This window comes from Panthera onca, chromosome B4, assembly GCF_046562875.1.
Source record: "Panthera onca isolate mPanOnc1 chromosome B4, mPanOnc1 haplotype 2, whole genome shotgun sequence".
Classification (NCBI taxonomy): domain Eukaryota; kingdom Metazoa; phylum Chordata; class Mammalia; order Carnivora; family Felidae; genus Panthera; species Panthera onca.
The window spans coordinates 80,052,045-80,074,466 of record NC_138345.1 but is presented as its reverse complement, the minus strand read 5'-3'; the positions used below and the strand labels follow the sequence as shown (position 1 = coordinate 80,074,466).

The 22,422-nt window shown below is 43.5% G+C and overlaps 2 protein-coding genes across 7 annotated transcripts in view; one reads left to right on the top strand and one right to left on the bottom strand.

Moving 5' to 3' along the window:
* Nucleotides 1-869: 869 nt before the first annotated feature.
* On the bottom strand, nt 870-7,378 carry HNRNPA1 (heterogeneous nuclear ribonucleoprotein A1). Of its 4 annotated transcripts, XR_009617222.2 has the most exons (12): nt 7,246-7,378; nt 6,559-6,675; nt 6,156-6,302; nt 5,806-6,016; nt 5,620-5,712; nt 5,447-5,539; nt 5,084-5,158; nt 4,729-4,887; nt 4,013-4,168; nt 3,718-3,783; nt 1,239-1,324; nt 870-1,008 (listed from the first exon to the last, which is right to left on the bottom strand). XR_009617222.2 is itself a non-coding variant. In XM_060657402.2 (11 exons), the coding sequence occupies exons 1-10, from the start codon at nt 7,258-7,260 to the stop codon at nt 3,728-3,730; spliced, it is 1,122 nt and encodes a 373-aa protein (XP_060513385.1). In that variant the 5' UTR covers nt 7,261-7,378; the 3' UTR covers nt 1,144-1,324; nt 3,718-3,727. The 4 variants fall into 4 exon arrangements, 3 of the variants coding, with proteins under 3 accessions (XP_060513385.1, XP_060513384.1, XP_060513386.1); XM_060657402.2 differs by lacking the exon at nt 870-1,008 and having other exon boundaries at nt 1,144-1,324; XM_060657401.2 differs by lacking the exons at nt 870-1,008; nt 1,239-1,324 and adding an exon at nt 3,151-3,483.
* Nucleotides 7,379-7,900: 522 nt separating this feature from the next.
* The window catches only part of CBX5 (chromobox 5), a 44,716-nt gene continuing 30,194 nt past the window's right edge, over nt 7,901-22,422 (top strand). The window contains exons 1-2 of one of the 3 annotated variants that reach the window (XM_078449815.2): nt 7,901-8,068; nt 19,267-19,448. The gene's annotated coding sequence lies outside the window, so the exon portion shown is untranslated. The remainder of the gene's footprint in view (nt 8,069-19,266; nt 19,449-22,422) is intronic. The other 2 variants (XM_078449812.2, XM_078449813.2) reach the window with 2 other exon arrangements.

Below are 22,422 nucleotides of genomic sequence, written 5' to 3'. Positions count from 1 at the left end.
ACCCCTCTCTTTTGCTAGGTTTAAAATTGAGGCTGGATAACCTTCTCTATAGGATAGGGGACATTTAAGCATTTGCTAGGGGATTAAATTCTTGCGCCCAAGCTTTTGATTACCTTGGAAACACAGACTTCCTTCCCTTCCATACTCATCTAATCCTGGTTCCAGATATTTTAGGAGCCGGAGATAGCTGGCAATAAATACTTGCGGAGGCCACTGTAAACACCCTACTTCTAACTAGGCTAAGATTTACTCCTGCGCTCAGAGCCAGTTTTTGCTTTCACTAAACCAGGATCCTACGGTGTAAAACTTCTATAGTAACACCTGGTATTAGAACTACTTCCAGGGGTGTCTGGGTGGCTCAAGCTGGTTAAGCATCCAACTTTGGCTCAGGTCATGATCTTGCGGTTCAAGCCCCGTCTGCTCTGGACTGCCCTCAGAGCCAGGAGCCTGATTCAGATTGTCTCCCTCTCTCTCAAACCAATTGTTCCTCCCTAATCTCAATTCAACCTGTGGTTTTGTTTTAAAGTGTTTATGTTGTTTTACCTTTCTTTTCCCACCTACATAAGGTCTTGCTTGTTCCTTTATTTTTTTAGTTTATTTTTCAGAGACAGAGCATAAGCAGGGGAGGGGCAGACAGGGAGACACAGAATCTGAAGCAGGCTCCAAGGCTGTCAGTATAGAGCCCAGCTCCAACTCACGAACTGTGAGACCATGACCTGAGCTGAAGTCAACACCCAGACACCTGTTACTTTAAATTTAGAAGGATCCAAGGAAGAATTAGCAAGGAACAAAGGGGAAAGACTTCAACTCTGCTAAAAATTCTGATTTACTATATCATGAAAGTGAAAGAAACAAGACAGAACCAAGTTGAAATCAAAAGAAATTTTATTTAAAAAGTCCATTCATAAAACTGAATGATTAATTCAAGCTGCAGAACAGCTAACAACTACATGGTAGTGAAAATGAAGTGCAGTGGCTCAGATAAAGGTTGTCCTCATAAGGATGTTCCTGCCAAAAAACAAAAAAAAAGTTATGAGGCATTTGCATAAGCACTTGGAAGATCCTACAATTATACTGTTCTGTTGACTGGGAACCCAGCTGCTTTAATCACTTTTTGCTAGCTATGGCCTTTTACTAGACCAGACTATGAAAGTTTTTGTTCTCAGGTACAGCTCGTCACGGTCTACTCTGGCAATACCGAGCACTCTTGGCGCCTGTTAAGTTTGTAAACAGCTTACCTTTTAGCCATAAATTTGGACAGATGAGTTTGTTTTGTTTTATATTTTTAAAGAGAGTTGATTAGCCTGGAGTAGCAGACTCCTCCCTAGAAAAGTAAACAACCTTTAGAACTAGCTTTTTGGGAGACCAAGTCCCAGCTCAGGGTAAACCCCCCACCTCCCCCTCCCCAAAAGGGTCCACCCTCCCTCCCCCCCCGACTTTTGGGAAGATTCTAACACATTACTTTGAGCCATCGTTTTAAGGAAATGGGTCAAAGGAAGGTAGGAAATAAAATTAAAGGGCAAAAATATATTGTCACAGAATTAAAGTGTTTACTTCCTTCATTTGGGAGCCACCAAATCTAGGGTGTCAATTTAAGAAAATTCATCTCCAGAAAAACCAAGTTCAGCTTAACTGGACTAGTTTTGGCTCAATATATGAAGGATTAATGTTAACAGAAAACTGGATTTTAGAGAACACTATATGGATGGAAGTAAAATCTGTTCTTACCTACCAGCATAGCAATAAAACCTTTTCTCCTGGTTCTGACTGCTAGTCCTAAGAGTCAGGTGTGCCTTACTCTTGTCTGCCTCCTTTCTCGCGATGGTCACTGAAACTTCACTCCCTCCTAGCTTTCATGGAGCGTGCCGTGGCCTGCCCCTGGCTTATCTGTACTCCACATACCACAAGTGTCTACTCTCAGCTGTAGAGTGTCTGAGCTCGGAGCCATTCGCGCTATGCTTGCTAGCAGTTCCTAGTAGCTGAACATCTCTCCTGGATCTTTAAAGGCATTGTCACGAATCCTGAGGTATCTGCAAACTCCCTCAATAGTTAAGGTTCCACCTGCCATTGCAAACTCAGCCAATATCAAACTCATGGAACTATCACCCATGCTTTCCCACCCACCTCCCACCCGCTCCCCCCTCCGCCCTCCTCCCCAAACTTCCAAGTAACACACCCACGAAATTGGGAGGGAATACACAGTCCTAGTGATAAACAATTCTCTATGCTACCAGGTACAATGGCACTGAAATTGAGGGTACCAAAGGGAGGGCTCAAAAGAACCTATGTAACAAATAACAATGATTGGATATTAAGTGACCGTAAAAAGGCTTCAGAAATCATTTTCTATACAATTAACATTTTCGGATGGTTGTGTGATGTACCATATTTAAAGGAAAACTGCAGTTAGCGTGAATATAGTAAGTTGCCTCCCCATCTCCGCAATTGTAATGTCCAAATAGGTAATTAGTACAGTTAATCCATAGACCTCTATTAAGGACCCACCCAACCACAAAACTGCTGTTTTCCTTTAATGTAAGCCTGTTTTTGTATTAAAAAGAAGATATTCTTACTGGTGCTGGTCAGTTTAAAAAGGTCTCCCAAACACTTCTAATCTGTGGACTTATGGGGTGGCATTAGCCAGCAGCTGGTTTCTATTCTCTGGCAGAGTTTTGAACTTGAATCATGATAGAAGCATTCAACATTATGAGGGGTAGTGGGTAGGGAAAGTCCAAAGCTCTGCCAGTCCCAAATCCATACAGTTGTCATTCCATTCAAGAGAATATTAAATCGTTTATTGATTACACATGATAATGGACGATACACAAGCTTTAATCCCATCTATAATTTTATCTGATACCATAATTCAATTTAGATATATTGCATAGGATGTGCCAACAATCATATTAATAACCAAATAAACTCCACGACTTTGCTTGGGTGACCCTTTTAACGGTGAACTCCAGGTCACAACACATTAACTGTCAGTTCAACCACACCAATGTTTGTGGAGACAACGGCTTCTGTGCCCAAGCAGGTTGCAAGTAAATTTCAAATGGAACCTGGCATCACCCTGATGGAATTCTAACTTCACACTGTTGGGGTAGTTTACCAAGATGGCTTCAGAGTAGACTAACTTTACACAGCACATTTAAAAAAAGACACATTTATTCAGCGTCATGATCAGACTATTACATTTAGCAATCAACAGCATGGGTGCAAAAAAAAAAATCTACATTAAAACCCTTTGTTGGAATGCTTTACACTTTCCACAGAACAGAAACTAAAATAACCTGTTATACAATTAGTCACAAATACAGTCCTCGAGTTTTTTGCCCATACACATGAGTATTGTCTAAAACATGTCTTCTTTGTAGCAGCTAGGCCCTGCCACCACTGTGCTTGGCTGAGTTCACAAATCTGTTGTAACCTGTAGCTTCCCTGTCACTTCTCTGGCTCTCCTCTCCTGCTAAGCTTTGTTTCCTGTTGAACAATATGGAATAAAGTTGTTAATCTAAACATATTAAGACTCAAGGCTACAATCCAATAGCAAGTTTTGTTTCCCACAAATTTTGCTGATCTGAATATTAACTTAATATCCACAATTTTACTGCAATTATAATGTTAACTATGTTGCACTGCTCAGCTATATTAGGGTTACTGGATTCATTATCATTTACAAAAGTTAACTTCAAACATAAAAAGATGTTTACTTACCTGGCAGTAATTAAAACCTTCTGCCACTGCCATAGCTACTGCTGCTGCTGGAACCGCCATAGCCACCTAAGAATAGAATTTGTCCCTTTAAGCTTTGGAAGCACATAGAAACACTTTTTGTATCAGGGGCAATAAAGCCTCAGATCTGAGTTTGGGGGCACATGATTTTCCCAATCTGATTAAGTTCTTGAAAAGCTTTTAGATTGTAGCTTTTCACGGTCTACACACACCTCACCCCAAAATTACTGGACCTGGTTATGGGTACCTCACCCTCTAATAAACATATATACAATACCTTGGTTTCGTGGTTTGGCAAAGTATTGGCCTCCACCACCATAGGGGCCAGAGCTTCTGCCTCCAAAATTTCCTCCTTTCATGGGTCCAAAATTTGAAGATTGATTGTTGTAATTGCCAAAATCATTATAGCTTCCACCACCTCCAAAGTTGCTTCCTAGAAATGGAAAGAGAACCTTTATTTGTTATTTGGAGAAAATGGTTAAGTTCTGAATTCTATTTAGTGCTCAGAGCAAAAAATGTTGTGTGATCTGCTTGCCTTCCTCCCAAACTCTGGTGGCTCCAATCATCCTTTTCTGGGCAAGGCACTCAGTTGAATAACTCAATGCTTTTAATAAAATTTACCCAACTTACCATGGCATAATAGCAATATATTCTCTAGGCTTGAAAGTCTGTGCCCATCCGGGGCACTGCAAACACATGCTGGATGTATCAACTAAGTGCCTAGGATCCCAAGGGAGTTAAGACAACTAAATCCTGCTGGAAGCTAATCTAATTCTGATTAAAGACAGGACTATCCACTTATCCATCTATCTTATTTGGGAGTGAGGCGGCCCCAGCTTAAAGCTAGGAGGTAGCATTAGCAAGCCCGTTAAAAGAGAACACCATGCATTGCACCACATAATGCTTTTAAGAGCATCAAATCCCCTTATGATCATAAACTCTAAAGAGCTAATCTAACTATTGCACCAAGTACTTGGATCACTGGATACCTACCACTACCACCGCCAAAGCCGCCTCCGCCTCCTCCGTTGTTATAGCTGTCATAGCTGCCACTCCCGCCATAGCCACTGCCCTGGTTTCCATAACCCTGTCCACCACTTCCATAGCCTCTGCTTCCTCCAGAGTAACCAGGGCCGCCTCCTCCATAACCACCTACAAGAATACAATTCTTCTCAATAAGACAAAAGTATTCAACAATCAAAACCTGTGCAAGTGTAACACCTAAAAGCCTGCTCACAGCATGCGGTTACGGTCAGAGCTGAGCTGGTCATGCACTACTTTAGCTCTACTACCCTACTCTAGAGATTCCAAAACAAACTTTTCACCTACATACCCATGATAAACTTACCATCGTTACCAAATCCGTTATAGCCATCCCCACTGCCACCATATCCACCACCACCTCGACTGCCGCCAAAGCCACCTGGAAAAAAGTAGAGTTTCAACCACTTTCTGAGGTGTATTGGCTGCATACAAATTATACCCTTCCTAAATTCAAGTTTTCTGAAACCACCCCTGGTCACAAAAATGATTTCTATACTGAAGACTTAACCCTCCAGTAAGAAGCCCCAACACCTGGATAAAAATTAACTTTGGAAAAGCTAGCCCATAGGTACATCCACCATAGGTTGCAAATGGACAAGTTATCTGGGGATTGTCAAATGATAAGCTTACTATTAATTTTCAGCGAACTATATATAACCACACGTACCTCGCCCACTGAAGTTTCCTCCACGGCCAAAGTTGTCATTCCCACCAAAACCACCTCCACGACCACCACCGAAGTTCCCAGAACCACTTCGACCTTGAAAGAGAAGTTTGAAGTGTTAAACCTACAGATTCGAAGGACTTCGTGGCCTGTAAGATCTAATTAAACAAACTCACCTCTTTGGCTGGAAGAAGCACTAGCCATCTCTTGCTTAGATAAAGCTTTCCTTACTTCACAGTTGTGGCCGTTCACAGTATGGTATTTTTGAACTAAAAAAAATTTCAAAGAGAACACCATCTCAAAGACTAGAATACAGCACGGATTTCAGAAACCTTAGCGAGTTGCATGCCCCGGAGACTTACTGACAATCTTGTCTACAGAGTCATGGTCGTCAAAGGTTACAAAAGCAAAGCCTCTCTTTTTGCCACTGCCTCGGTCAGTCATGATTTCAATCACTTCAATTTTCCCATACTGTTCAAAATAATCTCTTAGATGATGTTCTTCAGTGTCTTCTTTAATGCCACCGACAAAAATCTTTTTCACAGTTAAGTGGGCACCAGGTCTTTGAGAATCCTAATGAGAAAGCCCAATTAATTTACTTCCCAATAAAACTATCCTTAATCAAGATCATTAAGAAGTTTAACATCCCCAAATGCAAAGTCCGCTTAGTGGAACACTTTTAAATAACCGAGAAAAGAACTAGATCACTCACTTCTCTCGAGACAGCCCTCTTTGGTTCCACAACTCTTCCATCCACCTTGTGTGGCCTTGCATTCATGGCTGCATCCACCTCTTCCACAGTGGCATAGGTGACAAACCCAAAGCCTCTGGAGCGCTTGGTGTTTGGATCTCTCATTACCTGAAACGTTAATAAAATTTACTACATAATAAAACCCCAGAGACTACTGTCATTTCTACCATGAGTAAATACAAGGCCCTTCAGTTTCCCACTAAATTAACAAGGGAGCCTCTAATCAGCTAAAGCCACACCTTCCCTTGCCAGGTTATTTTCAACTATAATCCCGTTAACAATCTTCACAAGTACAGTAATCACGACAAGATAATCCAAAGAAATCAACTCGTCCTACTGGCCTTTTGTCTCTTCTAAGTCTTACCACACAGTCCGTAAGCGTTCCCCATTGCTCAAAATGGCTCCTCAGACTCTCATCGGTTGTTTCAAAGCTCAAACCTCCAATGAAAAGCTTCCGCAGCTGTTCAGGCTCTTTGGGAGACTAGGAGTCGGGGGAAAAAATCATTACGTGGGGGGGGTTACAACACAAAAAAGCTTCCAGTTAGGAGAAGCAAAGCTACACGACAATGATACATGGCACTTATTGTTCCTTTGGGTCGCCGCAAGCCACGTGCTTCTCCCCATTAGGGGAGACGATATGTTGGGGGCTGGGAAGCCCCGAGCGCATGCGTCCCAACTCTCCCTCCGACGCACGCGCAACAAAAGGACGGAGCTGGAAGAATACACAGCCAATAGAGAACTACATCTGCTCCTTAAGAAAATCGTCCCCTGATACAAGGTGAAAAAATAAAGCGAAACGAAACAATCGAATACGCATGAGGGTTTTGCCAGGAGAAACAAGCCCGGAGTGAAAACCAAGTGTTGCAAGACGGCGGCCTCATGGCGACGACGAGGACAAAATGGCGACCCGAACTTTGGGAGGGGTAGGCCCTTGGCAGCAACGGAAGAAATGCCGAGCCAGAGCTGGCGCAAGCAGCCAAACCAAACCACATCCTACCGAATTCAGTAACGGCGAGAAAGAAAATTAGGCCGAAGAGAGCGTGTTACTCACCTCTGACTTAGACATGACGGCGGTGGGAGGGGAGACTTTCACGATGCTTACTCGGCGGCGTCCACGGGCAGAAAGGAGTAATCTAACGAACGTATCTGCCAGCCTACCTTCGGCCTCGCTTTTTTATCCCGCCTCCTCGCTTTAGGCATTGGTAGACTCCGCCCCTGAGTATCTCTGATTGGATATTTGCAGTAGCTGCCCCCCTGCTATTGGTCTGTAGTGCCGCATTGCTGTGTAACGTCATCCGTTTGGGCGTTCTACGCAGTCTCCACCCCTTAGTGTTCATTGGTTCCTGAACAATATTACTTTTAGCCAGTGTGATTGGCTCGCCAACCAATCATTCATGTTTGAATGTATCTAAGGTATTTAAATAATTTTTCAGTCCTTCGCGCCCCGAAATTACGCTCAACTCACTTGGCAAAACATGATTAATACTATGTATTAGGAAAGAAGTTATGAGGTGACGGTTTTCTTTCTTTTTTTGCAACGACCGCCCACTAAGCGCATGTGTAGTAAAATGGCGAGTTTACGCAAGCGCATTAAGAAGTTCCGCTGGGCGCTTGGAACACGTGAAATGGCGGGCGGGAGACAGCGGCGAATCTACAGCGCTTGCGTAGTGGCGGGAGTTGTGCCTCGTTTTGCGCAGGCGTAATGGGCGGAGAAAGGGTACGGTCCCAGGATTGGTCGCGCAGGCGCAGGGAAGGATCCGTTTTGGCGGGCGGTTGGCGTTGCGCAGAAGGCGGCGGCGGCACTGTCTTGTGGTCCTGCCTCACCACAGAGGAACAGGGAAGACGTTTGCGTGAGTGATCGGTGTCGATTCCGGGTAAGTGACGGATAGTCTTGCCTACCCATACGAGGTCTTGAACTGACTCCAATTGGGCCCGTTATTGTGTGAAATGAATGGACCGCGGGGTGGGGGCTCGTGAAGGGGGAGCGGTGGGTCCGGCCAACCAATGGAAGAACAGGGGCGGGATGTTTTATTCCTGTAAGTTCTGTGGTGCTGTGCAGCCGGAGGGCTTGACTGGCTTGTGTTTAGGCCAATTGGGTCCGCCCTTAGCTGCCGACTGATCGGTCCTTGGGCCATCGGAATGTGGGAGGCGGGTTTCCAGCTCCTGAGCAGCGGCTCCCTGAGCCAATGAGCACGGAGCGCGCGGTAGGTTGGGCTCATCCAAGAGGCAGCGGATTGACTCCAATGGGGAATGCGGGAGTCGGGCGGTTAAATGGATGGACCAAATTTGGAGCCAGTAGACGAATAGCCTACGGGAAGCGCTCGGGCAGGTCGTCCAATCAGCGGTCCAGAAGAGGGAGGTCTTAACGTTAGAGGTTGTGAAGAAGGAGATTCAATGCCTGTGATGGCGCGGCAGCGCATATTTTATCCACTGTGACTTCTCTAACGAATCCTTTAGGCCTCCGTCCCATACACCTTTCTTGTAGGGAAACTATAAGTTCTGTCCCCACACTTTTGGTTTTGAGGGGAGCAAGGTAGGTCTTTGGGACCTCGCTTCTTTAGGAAGACTGACTTGAAATGTTAGAACCAGTAGGATAAATCTATACTGTCGTGGAAAGGCACCCGAGAAAAATCTGCATCGTGAAGCACCTTTCCACGGACAAATGGGTATTTGTAAATCCATAGAAAAAGTTTTGGAAGGCTACATACCGAAGTGTGTTACCTCTATAGACAGAGTGGGATCTAGGCAGGTTGGTGTCTGCTGTTTAAGCCTTTTTAGGGATCGTAATTTGTGATTAAATAAAGATTAGATTAAAAAAGTCAACTTTTGTGTTTCTAGTCATAATCACGGGCTTCTCACAGCCTCTTTTATCCTTCCACCTCGATAGAGTTGTTTTTCCCCTAAGAACTAAGGTGATCCTCAGTATAAAAATACAAATATTAAAAAGGTAACTTTTGTTTGACTACTTAGTACCTACTAGAGAGGCTAAGCTAAGCGCCTTACAAGCATTATTCATGTCTCAGTGCCTTTATCTTTGTCTCTGATGCCTCCCCCCCCCCCCCATGTAGATCTTTCTTTACACCACTAAAGAGTTTCTAAGCTCTCTTTCTTCTCTTCCTTTGAGGATGTCTGGATTTTGATAAGGAAGTTGCTTAACAAGGGGGATATTTAGGGTGTTAGAGACAGGACTCATCCATCACCTGGATTATTCCATTGCCTTTTGATTATATTTCCTTCAAAATATTTATTTTACAGGAGCTGTAATCACCTGTTGGTAATGCCCAGTCAGCTGATTTGAAGATGTTTCAGTAAAATAGTGACATTTTCATTACATAATGGCCATATAAGAATCTAAATTGCTCTGTTGTTGTTCACTGATGTATTTAAGGTTAATAGAAGTACTGTTAATAAGTTCAACTACATATGAAGTACACTTCTGATTAGAGACCTTTGTGACATTGTACAAAAGAAAGTTTAGCTGCCCAGAGGAGAGAGTCTCTGACACTTGGCAAGAAGATAAATTTATTTCATATTTGGTTGTAAACTGTAGGTATGCTAATTATGCACTTTTTTCTGCTTAGTTTATAAAGAAAGATACAGATTAAGGTTATCTATCTCTATTTTATTTAGGTTTAAAAGGAATACCATCTTGATCTATTACAGGGTTTCTTGACCTCAGCATGTTGACATTTTGAGCCAACAAATGCATCTCACCTCATCTGTCACCTCCATTTGTGACTATCAAAATGTCTCCACACATTGCCAGATGTCCTGGGGTTGTTGGTGGTGGTGATGCAAAATCTTCCTCAGTTGAAAACCTTTGATTTAGGGGTGCCTGGCTGATTTGGTTGGAGGAGCATATGCTCCTGATATTAGGGTCGTGACTTTGAGCCCCAAATTGGGTGTAGAGATTACTAAAAAATAAAGAAACTTAAAAAAAAAAACCCACGTTGATTTAAAATGATATGCTGGGAGCTGGGACTGGCTCAGTGGAGGAACATGTGACTATTGATCTCAGGATCATAGGTTCCAGCCCCAACTTGGGTGTAGAGATTACTTTAAAAAATAAAAATAAATAAAATGATAGATGCTGAAATTATCTTGTCAAAATCTTTCATTTTAATAATTGGAAATTAGACGAAGAAGACCGGTAAAGTGTTTAGAAAATAGTCTTTGGTGAATGGATCACTAAATCCTAATGGATATCTCTTCATATGTAGAGTGATCTTTGTTCCATTGGATAAAAGGACAATTTCATTAAATTTTTACCATTTCTTGAAGTTTAAACACGATTGCATCCATTGTTTGTTTGGCTTCCTAAAATATTAGCAAATATTTTTTGGAAGAAGGTGGACCTTGCATTAGATGCTTCTTAGATTTTTGCCTGCTTTAAGCCTCTTTCCTTTACTGAATTCTTTTGGATCAGAGAGTTTTACCCTGACCCTGTACACCTATTGAAATAGGCTTTACTATATAAATACACGTGCAAAGCACTTTGGTATTTTCTCATCTGCAGTACACGATTTCATTTTCTTAGAAATACAGGTCAGTTTCTGCTGATTTCATGGCCCTAAACTCACAGTTTGGGGAAAAAAAGCTGATCTGAAGAAAGAGAACCAAATCATGCTTCTTACATTACTCTGAATGGATTCCTTCTATCTCCAGCCTGAGCTGCTTGGATTTATAAACAAATTAACCTGTGGTCCGTTATTTGACGATTTTAGTGATATATTTTAATTTGAAAGATTTCAGGATTTGAATACAGGCTTCTTGGTTTACTGTGGTATGCAAGTACAAATTGCTTTTTTGTGAATTCTCTTACAATGTCAGTTAATAGGTCTGATGAACATTTCTCTCTCTGGTGGGTAATTTTTCATTGAAATTCGGAGACTATCAGATTGAAAATCTTAAGTTTAGGCTTATTTCTTGCCGTCAGAGAACCTGGTCTGGTTGTTCATTTGTACCGGTATGTTAATAAAACAAGATGTTTAGCTTATGTTACAAAAATTAAGGTTCAAGTGGTTATGCTTAGAACTTAAGGGTATACTATTGCCACCAAACCTGAAAGGGAAAATAACACATCTTCACTGGTCTGTCTGAAAACCAATACAAAGAAAGCGATCTGGATAGTAGGTGAGCCGGGTGATGGTTGGGGCAAAAAGGAAAGAAAGAACATGCCTCTGCAGTGACTGGATTTTAATATGTCTGGGAAAGTTTTGGTGGTTTTCAGACCCCTTGATAGTGGCTCTGGAAAAGAGAAAAGGCATATAGGATACAAAGATTTCTGAGGAAGATTAGATTAGCATTTTTTATTTAAGTTATATAATTTAACCACAAAGCATGATTTATATATCTTACTTGAATAGCCCATTTAATAATTCTCGGTAAAGCATCTCTTTCCTTTCCTTGTTCTTTTGCTCAGTCTATTTTTATTTCCATTTACCTTACATGAAATTGGGCTTAAAGCTGTGTGCTGTGGATATTGATTTTAAGAGTAGTGAATTACAATGTGAGATATCACTTGTAACTGGCTTAGTATGGCTGCTGTTTACACATTGTTATTCATGAACTTGGACTCTGGGCAATTATCTTTTTTCCCTGACATAACTTTGATTTTCCTTTCCTCCTTATAAAGGATGCCTTTAACTGATCATTGTACTAATGGGAAAGAGTCCAGGTCATCCTGAGAAGAGTTGGCTTGTGCAGAGTCCAAGATACAGCTTTGTTGGATTTCTGTAAGCTACTCGAAGCCACATATTCATTTCTGATGACAACTTTACACTTGTGTTGGCAGAACACCCACAGTGACAACTGGTGCCTATGTTTAGTCTGTCCAGGAGCTCTACCAGCTAACATGTTTGGGGAAAAACCTACACTGTTCTTGTTAGCAGCTATGTAAATACTAGACCTCGCTGAGTTTGTCTTCCTGGATCTGCCAGTATTTTGGGAGGAAAATTACATTCCCTGATTGCTTCAATTTACCCTTTGAAATGAGGGATTAAAGGTTTTAGGCATTCTTTGGGTTACTTAGAGCACAATTCTTTTTGGATGAGGAATTGGTTTTATATATATCCAGTTTATGATTTTTAAAAATTTTATTTCCCCTGTGTATTAGTTTCCTGTGGCTCCTGGAACAAATTACCACAAACTTAGTGGTTTTCAAACAATAGGAATTTATTCTTACAACTCTGTAGGCCAAAAGTCTGCAGTCAAGGTGTTGAACCCCCTCTGGAGGCCCGAGGGTAGAGTCCCTTCCTTGCCTCTTCCAGCTTCTGGTGGTTGTCAGTCTCATCTTGTGGCCTCAGCTCTTCCTGCTCTGTCTTCACATGGTCTTCTCTGTCTCAGAACTCCTGCCTCTCATCAGGATAAATGTGATTGCATTTAAGACCCAATCAGATATTCCAGGATAAATTTCTCCTTTCACATCTTTTTTTTTTTTTTTTAATTTTTTTTAACGTTTTATTTATTTTTGAGACAGAGAGAGACAGAGCATGAACGGGGGAGGGGCAGAGAGAGAGGGAGACACAGAATCGGAAGCAGGCTCCGGGCTCTGAGCCATCAGCCCAGAGCCCGACGTGGGGCTTGAACTCACAGACTGTGAGATCGTGACCTGAGCTGAAGTCAGACGCTCAACTGACTGAGCCACCCAGGCGCCCCTCACATCTTTTAGTCACACCTTTGCCCTATAAAATAATATTCATGGGTTCAAGGGATTAGGACTTGGGTATCTTTTGGGGGGCCATCACTCAGACCACTACACCTCAGTTCTCTAACCCCTATCCAAATAAATTTTGCATAATTCAAAAAAAACTTTTTTTTTTTGTTTTTACTTTAGAGAAAGAGGGGCAGAGAGAGAGAGAAAATTTTTTTTTTTTTCTTTTTTTGAAAGAGAAAGAGAGAATGAGAATGAGACTCTAAGTAAGCTCCATGCTAATTGTGGAGCCCAATCTGGGGCTTGATCCCCTGACTCAGATCATGACCTGAGGCTGAAATTAGGATGCTCATCCGATTGAGCCACCCAGGCACCCTAAGAAAAAGTTATTTTAAAAATGAGAGGCAAATGGGGACAAAAAAAGGCTCAGGAAACTTAGATTCTATTCCCATATCTGTCATTAACTAGTGATAGAACCTTGGGTGAGCCATTTGCTCTCTTTGGTTCTTAGTTTCTCCATCTTACATGAAAGGAATTGGATAGGTGATTGCTGATAGCCTTCTAGACCAAAGTCTTTCATTAAATGACTCCTGAATTGTCTTGGAGTTTGTTTTTGAAGCCACTAGTTTTAAATGTACATGAAGAACTCTTTCTAATATTTTGGGCCAATGTAGTCCATTGGTGGTCTTCCCTAGGACTTGAAGGATAGAAGGCTAAGTTGTTGGCTGGTTGTCTGGTTGTCATATCCTTGGGGTACTGACACAGGATAACACATTTGTTAAGTGTGTGTGATTTTCTAAAAAGGGCATAATGGACTACTTGGGCCATTTTTCACTCTCATCCTAATGAGGCTATGGACTGTGTAGTCTGGATTTCCTTTCTGGTAAGTGTAGTTTGTCAAAATTAAACAGTGACAGATTTTTTTACCTGCAGGTAGGTCGTGGGGCTATAGTTTCAAAATTCTTCACATGCAGTCTTATTCTTCAGACTTAACTGAGTGCCTGTTCCATCATGCTTCATTGCTAGAAAGGACACTAGAAAGTATGGGCTTGAGATGGTGTTGTTGAAAGGACTATTCAAAGATCAAGCTTTATAATACACTCTCATTTCTTACATGGAGAAGAGGAGAAGGAACCAAATTGAATTCAAGTATTCTGATTGTAATCTCCATTTCTTAGAATAAAGCAAGTTCATATCTGAGTCAGCAGGCATAATTATGTTGGAATAAAATGCCCTGTTAAAGAGGTCAACCAACAGGCTGGGATATCTATCTTAAGTTTGGTTTCTGAGGCAGATCCTCCACGTGCCTTCTTTCTCATCCCTAAATCAGTAAGACTTACTTACCTCACAGGGAGTTGTGGAGGGTAATAATACTGCTAATTTGTTCTGTATTTCCCAACAATAAATCATATCTAAGGATCTGATAAAACATAGGCAAACCTCATTTATATGAGTAGTTGGAGACAGGCATAGATATAACTTACAGATAGTTCAGAAAATTCATTAAAGTTATTTTAACTTCCTCTATCATCAGACATCTTACCTTCTGTTTGCTGTATACTTTCCAAACTGTTCTTTTGTTCTTTTTCCATAACAGACATGAGGTAGGTAGGGCAAATAGCTAACACCAGATTAGATGATAAAGGGATCAATTCATCAAGAGGACACAACAACCCTGAGTTTTACACAACTAATAATAAAGCCTCAAAGTACCTGAAAGAAAAAACAATGGAACTGAAATATATACATCTGTATTAATACACTTCTAAGCAACCCATGGATCAAAGAAGACATCACAAAGAATATTAGAGAATATCTTGAACTGAATAAAAATGATAACATGACCTTAAAATTTGTGGGATGTAACTAAGATAGTTCGCTTAGAAATTTATAGTATTAAATGCTTCGGTTAAGAAAGCAGAAAGGTCTAGAGTCAGTGACCTACATTTCTGTCTTAAGAACCTAGGAAAAGAAGAGCAAATTAAACCCAAAGTAGGCAGAAAAAAGGAAATAGTAAAGATAAAAGCATGAAGTATAAAGTAAAAATAGTAGAGAAAATCAATGAAGGTGAAAGTTGATATTTTGAGAAAATCAGTAAAATTAATAAACCAAGCTGGTCTGATCCGGGAAACAAACAAACAAATGACTAAGAGAAGGGATGTCACTACTGATTGTAGAGACACTTTAAAAACAATAAGGGAATAGTATGAACTATGTCCATACATTCAGTGTCTTAGATGAATTGAATCACCTCCTTGAAAGACAAACTACCAAAGTTCACTTCAGAAGAAATACAGAACCTCACTAGCCCTGTAGTTGTTAAAGAAATGAAATTTGGGGGGTGCCTGGGGGTTCAATCTTCTGACTCTTGATTTTGGCTCAGGTCATGATCTCATAGTTTGTGGGTTTAAGCCCCGAGTTGGGCTCTGCGCTGATAGTGCAGAGCTTGCTTGGGATTCTCTCTCTGCCCCTTCCCCATTCACCCTTTTCATCTCTCTCTCTCTCTCAAAGTAAACATTAAAAGAAAAAAAAAAAAAGAAATGAAATTTGTAGTTGAAAACCTTCCCCCAGTGAAAACTCCAGGGCCAGATGGCCTCACTGGTAAGTTTTACCAAACCTTTAAGGAAGAGATAATACTAATTCTACACCAATACTTTCAGAAAATAAGAGAGGAGGGAACACTTACCTAGCATTCATTATTTTTAATTTCATTTATCAGGCACTTCTGTTTCATATACATAATATTTTTTTTGAGCGAGAGAGAGTGAGCGTGAGCCAGCGCACAAGCAGGAAGGGGCAGAGAGAGGGGGACAGAGGATCCAGGGCAGGCTGTGAGAGGACAGCAGCAAGCCTGATGTGGGGCTCAAACTCTGGAACTGCAGGATTATGACCTGAACCTATGTCAGACACTCAACTGACTGAGCCACCCAGGTGCCCCATATTTCCTTTATATTTTTAAAAGTGTTTTCTAGCTCATTTGTCTTACCTTCACAGCAGATCTGTGAGATAAGTATGGCAAATAACTTAACACCCTAAGGTTAACTGAACTGTCTAGCTTGATCTTTTCAGTGATCTGACTGGAAGAGGACCACATCTTCTAATCCCTAGTCCTGATTTTGCCACTGTTAACAAGTTGCCCTTTTAGTAGCTTTTTTGTTAACAGCCTTTGGGGACAGGACTAACCAGTGCTGACTTAATCAAGGAGAAACTGTTAAAATCCTTAGCTCTTAAATTGAAGACTGGGTTAGAGACCGTGCCCATGCAATGCTTGACACTTACTAGGCCCTCAATAAATATCCCAGAGCAAGGATCAGAATTGCTATATTAATCATCCCTTTGGCATAGGATTTAAATTAGGATTGTAGTTGGAAACTGGACAAAAAGCGAGTCAGAAACATCTTACTTGGTTTAAGTAACACATCAGAGCATTCAGTGGAAGAGCTGGGTAGTCTGAGATTGGCTATCCCTTTTAGCCGTTAATCTGGTGGTGGCCTTTCTTTGCATTTAACTATCAATATATCTGAAGTGTAGAGCACACTTTTATGATATTGTGGCATAGTAACTCACACTTAAATGTCAATAGAGACACTTGCAAAGACCTACAAGGTTCAATAATTTCTGGTGTGGGTTTGTTTCTCCTGTCATCACCCATTATGTATTTTTTTACAGCTTTTAAATTGCCACAGAGAGAAATTGGTCAGGAACATAATGGATGGCCAAGGAGCTGCCAAGGATACTGTTGTATGGGATGGGAAAAAGTTCAATACTGCCTTGATTTTATTTATCTAAATTGTAGGTTATGACTTCAATATAATTCATGTTGCTAATACACCAAGGTAATAGTAAAGTACAAAATTATGCCATAAGTTGAAGGAGTGCTCTCTTTTACTCCATGAAGTTTAACAGTCTAACTCCAATTCTATAAAACTCTTTTTTTGTCAGCATTGTATTAATCAAATTTTAGCGTATTGACTTAAATTATAATAGCATTTCAATAGTTAAATTAGAGATTTTAGTTTATGGTTATGCAAATTAATTTTTATGTCACTTGAACGTCTTCTCTAAACTAAGGCTGTGAGATAGTGTAAATTGGCATAGAAGAGGCTTTTCCTTAAGATAGAGGATTTGTGGGAGAAACCGGAAGGGGTCTTTGTAGACCCTTAAGCTGCTAATACCTAAAATCTGTACAAGCTGGGGGCACCTGGGTGGCTCAGTTGGTTAAGCATTTGGACTCTTGATTTCGGCTCAGGTCATGATCTCACAGTTCGTGAGATCTAGCCCCACATTGGGCTCTGTGCTGACAATGTGGAGCCTGCTTGGGATTCTCTCTCTCCCTCTCTCCCCCTCCCCCCACTCTCTCTCTCTCAAAATAAATAAATAAACTTAAGAAAAAAATAAAATCTGTACAAGCTGGATGATGTCGGATTAGCACTGCATCTTAATTTTATGGCTGTTTGAAAAATATGACCTCAATTTTACTTGTGGGTAGATCTTTTAGTTCTGTTTTAACCCTTTCATGTTTTGTGAACATGCTCTGCCAAAGTGGTATGTAAAAATCTAAGATTCATAGTAACTACTCAAACATTGCTGGAATCCATTTTTCTTAAGATTTACTTATGATGAAATTGCCAGGTTCTTCATGAAAGGTGACTGAATCTACTAGTTCATGCTTCATCACATTTAATTAAGGGAGGAGTGGGTGTGAGATTAACTGTGGGACCCAAGGAATTTAACAAAAATCCCCTACCCCTGGACAAGCAGAGCAAGACTAACTCCATCTTGTGCTACACCCGCTATCTCATGTATAACCCCCACATGACCTACTTATTGCTTAAGACACTCCCCCACCCTAGTCACGCCGCCGAGTACACCCTTACTGGAAACCGGCTCACTTAGGAATGCGGAACCCCTAACCGCCAGAGAATGTAAACCCCGCCTTCTGCTCGCCAAACTTGCGCGCCAATTCTGAGCAGAGTGATAGGCTAGTTCAAACAGTTACCATAGGGTAAATTGTAATTCAATTGGCCACCTGCATGTGGACTGACATGAATGTGCAACTTTCTGTGTGTGTTACAATCTCATTGGCCACTGGCCCCCTTAAAACTTCTACCTCTCTTAACCTAGGGGTCCAAGTCCCTGCTCTGCTGTGTCGGGTATACTTGGGCCCAAGCTCGAGCTTGCAAATAAACCCTCGTGCGTTTGCATCGGTATCGGCTCCTTGGTGGTCTCTCGGATTCGAAATCGGGGGCATTACATTTGGGGGCTCGTCTGGGATTCGAGACACCCCCAGGACCCCACTTGGAGGGTCCCACGTCTGGTGACTGCACTCAACTTCTACCTTTCGTGCACATATTTTCTGAGAGCTCTATACTGTATCTCTACCTGTAGGAATTCCAAACTGTCTTTGGGTCGGCATTGGCTTAAGTGGACACGCTGGCGAGCCGTCCTGGCGCTCTTGGGAGACATCCCTTGCCCCCGCCAGGAGGACAAAGTCCTCATCTGTGAGGAGGGCCGGCTGCCATTACGGACAGCCAGCCCTTCGTTTTACTTTCTGTTTTGTCTCCGCGGCCGCACTGGAACGTTTGTCTGTGTTATTGTGTCCTTGTTAATCGTCATAACTGTTTGTGTCTTGGTGTGGATTGAAATGGGGCAGACCCAAACTACCCCCTGTCTCTTATGCTGTCCCACTTCTCGGACGTTAAGGAAAGGGCTCATAATTTGAGCACAGACATAAGAAAAGGGAAATTTCAGACTTACTGCATGTCAGAATGGCCAACCTTTGACGTTGGATGGCCCCGAGAAGGAACTTTCCACCTACCTATTATTTTGCAGGTCAAGGCTGTAATCTTCAAGGACAAACCAGATGGCCACCCTGACCAGGTGCTCTACATCCTGGTCTGGCAGGACATGATCAAAAACCCCCCTTCTTGGCTAAAACCATTCTTACCCCCCAAAGCAGGACCTACCAAGATTCTAGCCCTGGGGAAAGCCGAGAAGCAGACTGACACAAAGGCCAAAACGTCCCTTTATCTGGTCTTGCAGGATTCCTCTCCAGAGGATCTGATTCATCCACTGCCCTACCAGGCTCTCCCTCCCCCTTCCGCCCCTCCACTGGAAGCACCAGGGGCTGCAGGAGGGGCACCATCCCTCCCTGACGAAGGAATTCCTGTGCGTGGGCCAGCACCAGGGACACCTGGATGGACCCACCGGGCAGCCCCACCCTCAAATATGGGGCCGGCCGACTCCACCGCCCTTCCCCTCCGTGCCATGGGGCCTCCTGACGAGTCTGGAAAACAACCAATGTTATATTGGCCGTTCTCCACCAGTGATTTATATAATTGGAGAACTCAAAATGCAAAGTTCTCCGATAACCGTAAAGATTTAATTGGGCTTTTAGATACTGTTCTCTTTACCCACCAGCCTACTTGGGATGACTGTCAGCAGCTCTTGCAGGTTCTCTTCACCACCGAAGAGAGAACGAATACAGGTGGAAGCTCGGAAGTCTGTCCTGGGAGAGGACAAACAACCGACTCAAAACCCAGACCTCATAAAGGCTGCCTTCCCCTTATCCCACCCTACCTGGGACTACAATTAGGCTGAAGGTAAGGAGAGACTCCGGGTCTACCGCCAGACTCTAATGGCAGATCTCAAGGCTGCCGCGCGCAAGCCTACTAATCTGGCTAAGGTATATGATGTAAGACAAGGTAAGGATGAGAGTCCAGCAGCCTTCTTAGAAAGAATCACAGAGGCTTTTAGGCGGTACACCCCTATGAACCCAGAAGCCCCAGAAACAAAAGCCGCAATTATCATGGCTTTTGTTAATCAGGCCACTCCAGACATCAAAAGAAAATTACAAAGAGTGGAGAGGCTAGGAGAAAAGAGCCTGCAGGACTTAATAATAGTAGCAGAGAGAGTTTACAATAATAGAGAAAGCCCGGAGGAGCAACAGACTAAACTATGCGACCGGCAGACCCGAAATCTGGCTAAGATCCTGCTGGCTACAACCATGGATGACCCACAGGAAAAACGGAGGCACCTCAAGAAGCTGACTTCAGGGACAGGTAAGGAAGATGGCCCTGGTCCCTGACGGGAGCACCCTAAACTAAACGAAAAACCAATGTGCTTATTGCATGGAAGAGGGCCACTGGGTGAAAGACTGCCCTAACAAAAGATCTAAGGCCCCTGCCAAGATATTAGAGGTGGAGGACCTGGACGACTAGGGGAGTCGGGGTTCGGTACCCCTCCCCGAGCCCAGGGTAACTCTCAGAGTGGAGGGGCAACCAGTTGAATTTCTAGCGGACACTGGGGCACAACATTCGGTCTTATTACAACCCCAGGGAAAATTGGCGAGCAAGACCTCATGGGTGCAAGGGGCCACGGGGACCAAACAGTACTCATGGACTACCCGAAGAACTGTGGACCTCGGCATGGGTCGGGTATCCCACTCCTTCATGGTCATCCCTGAATGTCCCTACCCGTTATTAGGTTGGGACTTGCTCACCAAGATGGGGGCACAAATTTGCTTCCACCCCAAAGGGGCAAAAATCCTAGACAAAGAAGGGAAACCGATTCAGGTGCTTGTCCTGAGTTTGGAAGATGAATATCGTCTCCACCAGACGCCCCCAGCCCCAATGACTGACATTGACCGTTGGCTACAGGAATTTCCTCAGGCATGGGCAGAAACGGGGATTCGGGCTGGCCCGACACCGACTGGCTATATAGATAGAACTAAAACCGGGGGCAGACCCTGTCAGGGTCCGCCAATACCCCATGCCTCTCGCAGTGCGAACGGGAATCACGCCCCACATACGACGACTACTAGACTCAGGCATATTAAGGCTCTGCCAATCGGCATGGAACACTCCCTTGCTGCCGGTGCGAAAACCACACTCTAACGATTACAGGCCAGTCCAGGACTTAAGGGAAGTCAACCGGCGAGTAATGGATGTGCACCCCACGGTCCCAAACCCATACACCCTCCTCTCCACCTTGCCTCCAGACAAAAATTGGTATACAGTATTAGATTTAAAAGATGGCTTTTTCAGCCTGCCTTTAGCACCCAAGAGCCAAGACCTTTTTGCCTTTGAATGGACGGACCCCGAGAAAGGCATCAATGGCCAACTCACCTGGACTCGCCTACCACAAGGATTCAAAAACTCACCAACCATCTTCGATGAGGCCTTACACGAAGACTTGGGTGAGTTCCGTTCTGAGCACCCTCATTTGACCTTATTGCAATATGTACATGATATCCTGCTGGCGGCGGAGGACCAGGACACTTGCCTGCGAGGCACCAAGGACTTACTCCAGACTGTAGCGGCTCTAGGATACCGGGCCTCAGCCAAAAAGGCCCAAATCTGCAGAGCAGAGGTGAGCTACCTGGGGTACAAATTAAAGGATGGACAAAGATGGTTGACGGATGCGCGGAAGGAAACCGTCCTAAGGATCCCACAGCCGCAAACCGTCCATCAGGTACGTGAATTCCTGGGGTCAGCAGGGTTCTGTCGATTATGGATTCCGGGTTTTGCCGAGATGGCCATACCCCTCTATGAGGCCACCAGGCACCAACAAAACTTTGAATGGACAGAGGCCATGAACGAGGCCTTTAATGACCTTAAACAGGCCTTGCTGTCTGCCTCGGCTCTCGGGTTGCCTGACCTAACCAAGCCCTTCTACCTGTATGTAGACGAGAAAGACGGGGTGGCAAAAGGGGTCCTTGTCCAGTACATAGGTCCCTGGAAAAGACCCATAGCTTATCTCTCTAAAAAGCTGGACACGATGGCCGCTGGATGGCCCCCATGCTTAAAAATTATTGCCACGGTGACCACTATGGTCAAGGATGCAGACAGGCTAGCCATGGGGCAAGAGCTATATGTTACCACCCCACATGCTATTGAAGGGGTACTCAAACAGCCCAGACCGCTGGATCAGCAATGCTGGTCTGACCCTACTGCTGAAGAGCCTACTGCTGAACCTATCAGAGCCTACTGCTGAACCCCACCAGAATTTTATTCAAGCCACCTACAACCCTGAATCCGGCAACGCTACTCCCCAACCCAGACTGGGACACTGCTCTGCATAACTGTCAAGAGATTTTGGCACAGGTGCACGGAATCAGGGCTGATCTCCGGGACCAGCCACTGCTGAACGCGGACGCCACCTGGTATATGGACAGCAGCAATTTTGTCCGAGAAGGAATCAGATATGCGGGGGCAGCCGTAACCACAGAAACGGAGATCATCTGGGCAGAGCCATTGGCAGCCGGAACATAGGCTCAACAGGCAGAACTGATCGCCCTGACCAAGGCACTAACCATGAGAGAAGGTAAACGAATAAACATTTACACCGACAGCAGGTATGCCTTTGCCACCGCTCATATCCACGGAGCCCTTTACAGAGAGAGAGGGCTTCTGACAGCAGAGGGAAAGACTATTAAGAACAAAACAGAGATTCTTGAATTCCTAAGGGCCCTCTGGCTGCCCAAGGCACTAGCTATCATCCATTGTCCAGGACACCAAAAAGCAGACACACCAGTAGCCAGGGGAAACCAGCTAGCCGACTCAAAAGCAAAGGAGG

Excerpts from the sequence above, each read along its gene's own strand:
- HNRNPA1 (XM_060657402.2), bottom strand. Across the intron at positions 5,713-5,805 it reads CTCTGTAGACAAGATTGTCA|TTCAAAAATACCATACTGTG; the intron begins GTAAGTCTCCGG and ends AATTTTTTTTAG. Across the intron at positions 4,888-5,083 it reads TAACGGATTTGGTAACGATG|GTGGTTATGGAGGAGGCGGC; the intron begins GTAAGTTTATCA and ends GTATTCTTGTAG.